Here is an 8,170-nt window from a genome sequence, read left to right as displayed (position 1 = left end):
AATGTAGCGATATTTTTACCTCACATCATGAGAAGTGCTGACACAGCAAAGCTCCTTTAGAAAATAAAATGCAAATAATTTAGTAGTTTCTAAATGCAGCACTGCACAATTTAGAAGCAATGGTGATCCCCAGGAAAACCAGTGAAATCTCCAGTGATTAAGTAGGTTTCCAGATTTAGTTGCATGAGTTTCATGTCAGAGGTTCACATTTCTGCACTTGATCTGTAAGGACAGCTGGATATTAAGTTAAAGGTATAGTTATGTGTGCAATCCAGCTGGCTCAAGGACTGCCCGGGGTGAAATTACCTCAGCACTGCAGCACGAGCACTTTTACTGCCAAAATCTGAACCACGCTTGTGGTGCATGTGTAAAGGAGCAGGGTAACACCTTTCAGGCCTACATAAAAACAAAATATTAAATCATCTGACGTTAATTTGCTGCCTGTTTCCCATCAGCGAGTGATTACAGACTATAACATTCAACACTTCAAGCCACACACACTCAACACAAACAACAGAAATAAACGCTGCATTTACAGACATTTATTCAGCATTTATGTATTTACAAAAAACTGCTCTAATTTGGCTCCACTTTGCACAGTTTGAGAAAACTGAAGAAAAACCTGCATATTTACATTGGTAGGACAGTTTAAATGACTTTAACCCATGAAAAGGTCGAGCAGGCAGAGAATCTATCATTACACTGTTTACTGCCTCTGAATGCCTAACATGTCATTGTGTGTGTGCTCCTGCATCTCTGACAGCTAGAAATCAGACAGACAACCACAACAGACTAAGAGAACATGGCTACATGTAGGTCATGTAGCACCTTTTTTCTTCCACGTTTGGTCCCAAATGCCAAATGAATCCATCAATAAAGTCTTTACCATTAAACAACATTTCCTTTACCACAAAAATGTGGTTCTCGAAAGTCAGCTGCAGGTGGCCTTGTTGGGCTTTATTTGCAGAGTTAAAAAACACAAACAAAAAATACACAGAGTTGTGTAGAAGAGACTCACAGTGCGCGCTCAAAACTAAAATTCACTTTAGATCAATCACAGTTGTGTATGTGGTGCGAGAATGGGGAACAGGAGACCTCTTAACCAAACGTTTCTTCTTCATCTTTTCTAAACCATCATCCCTAGCTGACAGAATTTGGGATGAGGTTATGCCCCTTTTTTATTTATCCTCTTAAAACAGGACGGAAGTGAAGTAAAAATGTTCTACCACTATTGTTTTATGCTAATTGGCACAGTTATGTCTCTTCATAACATTAAATACCATCACCTCATAGTTGCCAAGATAGAGCAGTTAGATGGAAAACCAGATTAGGGTTGCAATGAAAGGCAGGTGATGGAGTAAAGCTGAGAAAGCAGTGAATAGTCTGGTGCCCCTGAAGCAGAGCTCTGGGCAGGTGAGGAAAGCTCTCTCTCCCAGAAAGATCCAGTGAAGCACATAGACTGGTAAACTTCAACCTCAGTCTCTTAAAAAAAGAGATCTTCATGCTAAAGTCATATTTTTAGACCATTTTAAAATGAATGGCATATCTATGATCCATTTAGCATTTTACTCGAAACCTCCAACAATAAAGAAGGTACACAAAGAGCTGGATCCATTGCTACACTCGGGGCATAGCTGCTGTAATTTAATAAACCAGCAAAGGTTGGAAACAGCTTTTTTTTTTTATGCAGAGCAGATGTTGTAGGGTGTGTACCCCAGCAGGAACTCTCCAACACCCACAAAGTACACAACCTGTGCAATGCCAAAGAGCGGGGCTATGACAAGGGCCCGGCAAGTAGCTCCCTTGAGGAAAGCTCCAGGACCCTCTTTTCTCAGGATCTTCCTGCAATTAACAAGACAAGCCCAGAATTAGTCTTTGATTTATGCTATCGAGGCCAAGCCAAGCAGAATGTTTGTTGGTGATGCTGAGAATCCAAAGCTATGATTTAAGCTATGTTCACCTGATACAGTCCACCACGCCACTGTACGTTTCTTCATTAGTTCCTTTTCTGAGTGACTGGAGCCTTGTTTTGACAACTGCATGAGACAGAAAATTATAAATTATGCAAATAATAAAATGATGTTCTTCTTTAAAATGTCACTTTACTTCGTAGTGCACCAAATGAGTCTCTCACCATCACAAGGACTGACAGCCACAGCGGCGATGGATCCAGCCAAGCAGCCAGACAAAAAGGACCAATAGAAAGGGACGGATGGGTCGTCAGATGAATGCTGGCCAAGCTGGTGCACATGTGCAAAAAGAGGAAAGTACACAACAGAGAACGGGATGTCCCTGAAAAGATAAAATACAAACATGTTTGGATTGATAGACAGAAAGATGTAAAACTGGTTGATTAAACATGTGATATGGCAATACATTTGCACATCTCACCTCATCAATGTGGCCCCAAGACCCCTGTATAGTCCTGTAACACCCTTGGTCCTCAGCAGCTCTCTGGTGATCTGTATGGCAGAAGTTCGCATGGCTTGAGGCCCAGGGACGGTGTTATAGGAACGGCTAAGAACTGCGCTGGCCCTGCCCATCTTCAGAGTTGTTACAACAGCGGGCATCACTCTCTGCTGGGCAGCTGGCAGAAACAGGAAATCTAAGTATTTTAGAGCTGAAACACCCCCAAACACCAGTTTTGTTTGGGGGTTTTTGCAAATGATTTGCAGATGTAGATGGTTTTACCTATCCTGCCTGCATCCTGCAGCTGGATCTTGAGCATCTCCATGGGTGTGGTGACAATGACCTGGCACATCCCCGCACAGCATCCCGCCAACATCTCCTTGAACACTGTCAACTTACCACTAAGGACCCAAACACGTCGATTAGATAAAAAATAAATAAATAAGAATGACACTGGATGTTAATATGTTCTTAAGTGCTACTCACCCATCTTTGCTCAACATGTGGCGAAAGAAATCATTAGCAGCTAGTTTGATGGCTTTCTCTGGGGTTACCAGGGTTAGATTTACTGCAGCACCTGCAACAACAAACCTGCTTGTGACAAACTTCCTCCTAATGAAGCAAAGGTGCAGACTTGCTGAAACATATTAACTCATCAGTCTGACAGCACATTTCCAGTGCAGGAAAACAAGAGTATAGAAACTATCCTGACTGTAGGAATGTGCAAAGCAAAACGGAAATGTTTAGCAACAGAACAAAATAGCCTGCCACTAAGCTACTGTGACACAACTGACTGCATTTTTCGCTGCCTTGCACCAAACCATTAATGGGCCAGTTTACTCAGGCTTTGATCCAACACTGAATGTGACTCAGCATCTGTGCGTCTTATTAAATTACCCAGTCTGGTTGTATTGGTTCCACCAATTTCAAATAAGGTCAGGCAATTAAAATGTGTCATAGATCTCTTTGCTTTTACATATATCTGCCAATGTAGGTGATGGCAGTTCTTGCAAAACTAGATAAAGGACTTTGGGGCAAACAATCACTTGTAAAAACTGCAAGTATGGGCAAGTATTACCTCTGTACATGCCAAAGTAGCCCTCAGATTTAACTGTCTTCACTAGGCAGTCCATCCTGGTGAGAAACATGAGATTCACAGTGAAGGTTGTTATCATTCAATGTAGCAGAATGGTGTCATTACAACATAAGTGTCACTGAAACATAATGATGACACAGCAACAAGAACAGGAACTTGCAAAGTAGAAACAATAATGTATTCACACGCATTTTTAAGAAGAAGAAGCACTGGATTATGAAGATACAAACTATACTAGTGTTGTCGCAAACTATCAGTGAGTTTTCATTTGCAGGTGCCGGTCTTACATGTTCTTGTAGATTTGCTGCCCACTGCGCTGGTTCTGCAAGCGCGTCTTGGCCAAGTCGATTGGGAACACACAGGTGACTCCTACCATGCCTGCAATCCCTCCATTGATCAGTTTGGCTGGTAGACTGTACAAAGGCAAGTCGCAACAGACAAGGACATAACAATCATTCTTTTTCCCACCATTTCTGCAGTTACACAAAGAAGGGCGTTGACAGGCGAGGCGAGAAAACCTGCTCAAACTAAGCTGAAGTAATATGAAAGCAACTCATTATGCTTCTTGGTGTGTGACCCATACTAGTGTATCTCTTTGTAGAAGCTATAGAAAATAACTTGTTGACAAAGTAAAGCAAACAACTCACATATAACTGTAATAAAGTGCTACACATCGGCACAAGAGCAAAAGACAGGTGGCAAATTCTGTGTTTATTGTATAAAACTATTGGATTGACAAAAAAACAATTAGAACATGCCTCGTTCCTATTATCTCATCTAACTTGGTGCACAGGTCCGTACCTTATCTGTTGTTGCTGGGCCATGGTTCTTGAATTTGGTGAGTGCAGAAGTTGTTTTAGCACAGAGGGAGAGCAGGCTGAGAGTCCCTGAGAGACACTGAGCAAGGCAAGAGCAGAAATAAGCTCAAGGTGATATATATAGAGGAAAGTCCGGCCCTGCAGAGACAAGGATAAATTTGACTCTCCACCCACTGCATTACCAGCCAAGTTAAAATCAGGGTCAGTTACCCACCAACATCAAAGCACAATCCTAATATCCAAATCAAGGCAGGCATACACCCATCTGCAGTGTGTCATTTCAGATGAATCCAGCTCTTGTCTCGAGGCGTCTTGATTGCAAACATACACTCATACAATGGTTAAAATCATAAATTAAAAAACAAACAGCTACTGCGCCTCATAATAACCTGTGATCTGAGTTAGAAAGTTAACTACATCTGCTCTGCCTAATTACAAAAGCTTTACAGTTTTTTGCTTTTTGGTTGTTTTTTTAACCCGTCCTGCAACTTTTTCCCGGGTTGTTAAATTTATTTAGATGTGAAAGACATAGTAAAACATCGGAGCTGTATTCGAAAGAATCGTGGTTACTTACGGAAAAGAGCTGGGACAGCACGCCTTAAAATAAAGACTTTAACGCTGCTTCATATCCACCATCGTCTTGGTTAATAAATTAATGAATGAGTAGAAAGAGGAAGGAGACAAGCTACAGCTAGGTGCGCCTCAGACCTGACTTGGGAACCAATAAAAATTGATTCTCTAAAAACTGGGCGGGACAAACAGACCATGACGCAACATTTATAAGCGTTTCTCTCAGACATCAGCCGAGTAATCCTGATATCTCTGATATGGTTCGTGCTGGCTCACAGCAGGAACCCATTTCCTGGAACCATCATTCTTGCTATTGTTAGGTATTGTACTGGGTCTGTTCATGGTCCAGTTTATTATTATCGCCACCCAACCCCCTAAGCTAAGCAGTAACCAAATTAGCCTTTTTTTTTTTATTTAATTTATTTTTTATTTGTTTATTTCAATGTTTTTATTGTAATTTCACACTTTTAGTCATAAAAGACAAAAAAAATCACAACTGTATTGCATGAACAGACTGTTTTATTGCAATATCATAATAAACTAGAGAACAGAACATGAGATGCACTACAATAACATCAACACACGCAAACACGTAGTCATTTTCATTAATAGCTGAATCACTTCCGTGCAAGCGCGCTGCTGCTTGTATTGGAGTATTGTGAGATCTCCACAGCAGACTGGTTCTGTTTCTTCACACTGTCAAGTGTCGTGAAGCACTGATCATAAGGGATACGGCTGGTCCGGACGCAACGGTGTGTGCGTGTGTCACAGCGCCTACAGCTGCAGCAGTGGGCTGCGGGATAATACAGCTGTGGGTTGACATCCTTGGGACAACCAGGAATATGGGCAGCCCGGTACACCAAGGAAAGAGGAACACAGCTACGCTGGATCAAGAAAGTCCTCCCAAATCGTCCCCTCAAATTAGTGTCCTGGAAATGAGGAAACAAGGCTGATGACGACAATATTCAATGAGAACGGAACAAGGTGCCATTAAGATTTTTATATGATTAATATGTGAAAAATCCGCAGAATGTGTTACAGTTTGATATGTCATCATTACCTTCATCACATTTATTGTTGTCTCAAATATTCTCAAAATGTCCATCATACAGTTTGCTTAACCTTTACATCATTGAGTTTCCATGAAAAGTGTAACTGTGTGCAGAAGTTGTCACCTGGGTGTAACAATAGCCACTGCAGATGGTAGTGTTGATGGCCACGCACTGGGTGCAGTCTTGCTTCTCAATCCATAAAGTGTAATTCTTCAGCATACAGGTATACACCGCACCAACCATCAGCACACACAACAGCAAGGATTTCAATGCAAACAGAGGCATGCTAAATCTGTAAACACACACGAATGTACGGACAATTAAAGATACATGCAAGAAAACAGAATAAACAGATGCAATCAGAACACTATCAATGCAACGTTTGCTTAGTTTCACGCAAACCTAAACTGAAGAGAAAAAAACAAACTGTGACATATGACCTTAGTGATATCTTGGAACTACAGAAGTGTCAGTTCATTGCAGAATCTGTTATGATGAGACGAGTTTGGTTCCCTCCTGTTCCCCTGGAAGTATCTGAAACTATAAAGGATGCCCATCCGCTTTTATGGAAACCTTAATCCACCCTGAGTGCCCCAGTAGACTTTGGTATACATCATTATTCCAATAATCGTGTCAATATCACTGCAGGTTGAAAATGCTGCCACAACATCTGTGCAAACCACAAACAACAAGTTATGCAACTCCAGCCCCGACCCTCAAACGTGTATGGCTGGGCAAAACTGATCCATGTGACTGATTCCACACGTTTTAGGTCGTGAGACGCGAAAGAGTCAAAGAATATTCCTCAAACTCAGTCTCCGTTTAAAAGTGCATTCAAACTTGTGTCAGTAAAACACATTGTAAGCTCCTCATTTAGCAGAGTGAACGCTCACTCGTTGTACTTAATGATGATGATGTTTGAGCAAACAAATCGTTTATAAAATGTGGAACTAGAGAAACAGATTCCTCTGTCTTTATGTTAAAAACAATTAAAGAAAAGTATAAAAGTTCCGAATAGAATCAAATGGAGACAAAATCAGAAATAATCTCATTTTACTTATGAATTCTGCTGTAAGTGTAACTGCTCATATTGGTTTGGCCTGGCTGATGCTGGGTCAGCCCGTGTCCTACAAGTAAGGTAAAAAGGGTATAGCCTCTTTAGCTAAGCCATTAATGCTCCCATAATTCCCATCTGTTCTTAACAGAGGTGGCCATGTGCCCTCAGATTTTTCCTCACTAAATGTTGTAAATAAACACGTTCAGCCAACACATGTAGGAGAGGCCTTTAAATCTGCAGGCATTTTAAAGAACTGCACATGTATAAATTTAAAAATTCAAACTTCATTAATTTTATTCAAGACTCAACTTTACACAATAACCGAGATATAAAATTTAAATGAAAAATATGCAATTTTGTGTATAATTCTAAAAATCTGAGAAACCCCCAAATGCAGCTTCTTTTTCTTACAGGTTAAATCTCTCAACAGTAAATGTATTTCTAACTTTGATTAGATTAAGCTTCCATTTTTCTGATGATAAACCATATAAAATCCACCCTGAAATACATTAACTACGCTTTTATTAAATTATTCATCTTATACTCACCATGCAGTCTGACATTAAAACTTCTTTATTCTTGCGACCTGGTCCCTGATGTTGTCACTCTGTTTTCGCTCTACATTTAACATGACGGTCACAGTTATATACTGCAGCCATCAGATAATTACAGCAAACTGGGTCGTGGACAGTTCACCAATTATCTGTGCCGACACACATCCCGCTTTTTTGAGACCATATTATTTGTATGAGGTATGAGAGAAGAGAACAATCAAACTGATTCATATCTCTCTCCAGACATTACTGTGTCAGTTTAATACTACACGGTACATATTCTGATTAGTGAAGATCAGGGTTAACTTACTTAAGTAGCAATATTAATTACATAAATATTTACATTTTTTGACTACTTGCAATAATCCTTCCATAGTATATGGAACTGGCACACAAAGCTACTATTTCATTTAGAAACAAAACAGGTTTGCACACTTTCAAGTAGCACGCAGAAAAATCAGAAAGTATGCATGTTAAACAATTTAAAATATTTGATACTTACAGGTTAACCTGTAGGTTACAATGGGAATCTTAAAGATGTTTTGAGATTTAGCAGATGCTGCTGGGCTGGTTTGCTGTTCTGTGCTTAACTGCTGTAGTCAGTCACACAGATA

At 40.3% G+C, this 8,170-nt stretch overlaps 2 protein-coding genes across 6 annotated transcripts; both read right to left on the bottom strand.

Annotated features, from left to right (window-relative positions):
• Positions 1-1,610: 1,610 nt before the first annotated feature.
• On the bottom strand, positions 1,611-5,085 carry LOC309697571 (mitochondrial glutamate carrier 1-like). 3 transcript variants are annotated; one of them, XM_082519569.1, is made up of 10 exons: positions 4,898-5,085; positions 4,307-4,461; positions 3,793-3,918; positions 3,488-3,543; positions 2,896-2,986; positions 2,692-2,810; positions 2,392-2,587; positions 2,135-2,292; positions 1,961-2,036; positions 1,611-1,842 (listed from the first exon to the last, which is right to left on the bottom strand). In XM_082519569.1, the coding sequence occupies exons 2-10, from the start codon at positions 4,327-4,329 to the stop codon at positions 1,683-1,685; spliced, it is 1,005 nt and encodes a 334-aa protein (XP_082375695.1). In that variant the 5' UTR covers positions 4,330-4,461; positions 4,898-5,085; the 3' UTR covers positions 1,611-1,682. The 3 variants fall into 3 exon arrangements, with proteins under 3 accessions (XP_082375695.1, XP_082375694.1, XP_082375693.1); XM_082519568.1 differs by having other exon boundaries at positions 4,307-4,402; positions 4,898-5,084; XM_082519567.1 differs by lacking the exon at positions 4,898-5,085 and adding an exon at positions 4,538-4,891.
• Positions 5,086-5,398: 313 nt separating this feature from the next.
• Positions 5,399-7,642, bottom strand: LOC309697752 (follitropin subunit beta-like). Of its 3 annotated transcripts, none has more exons than XM_082519861.1 (3): positions 7,551-7,642; positions 6,069-6,237; positions 5,399-5,822 (listed from the first exon to the last, which is right to left on the bottom strand). In XM_082519861.1, the coding sequence occupies exons 2-3, from the start codon at positions 6,228-6,230 to the stop codon at positions 5,511-5,513; spliced, it is 474 nt and encodes a 157-aa protein (XP_082375987.1). In that variant the 5' UTR covers positions 6,231-6,237; positions 7,551-7,642; the 3' UTR covers positions 5,399-5,510. The 3 variants fall into 3 exon arrangements, with proteins under 3 accessions (XP_082375987.1, XP_082375989.1, XP_082375988.1); XM_082519863.1 differs by lacking the exon at positions 7,551-7,642 and adding an exon at positions 6,386-6,802; XM_082519862.1 differs by lacking the exon at positions 7,551-7,642 and having other exon boundaries at positions 6,069-6,394.
• Positions 7,643-8,170: the final 528 nt, after the last annotated feature.

This window comes from Aulonocara stuartgranti (genome assembly GCF_965226115.1).
Source record: "Aulonocara stuartgranti genome assembly, chromosome: 20".
NCBI lineage: Eukaryota > Metazoa > Chordata > Actinopteri > Cichliformes > Cichlidae > Aulonocara > Aulonocara stuartgranti.
Note: the sequence above shows the minus strand (reverse complement) of the source record. Positions and strands in the feature narration are given on the sequence as shown.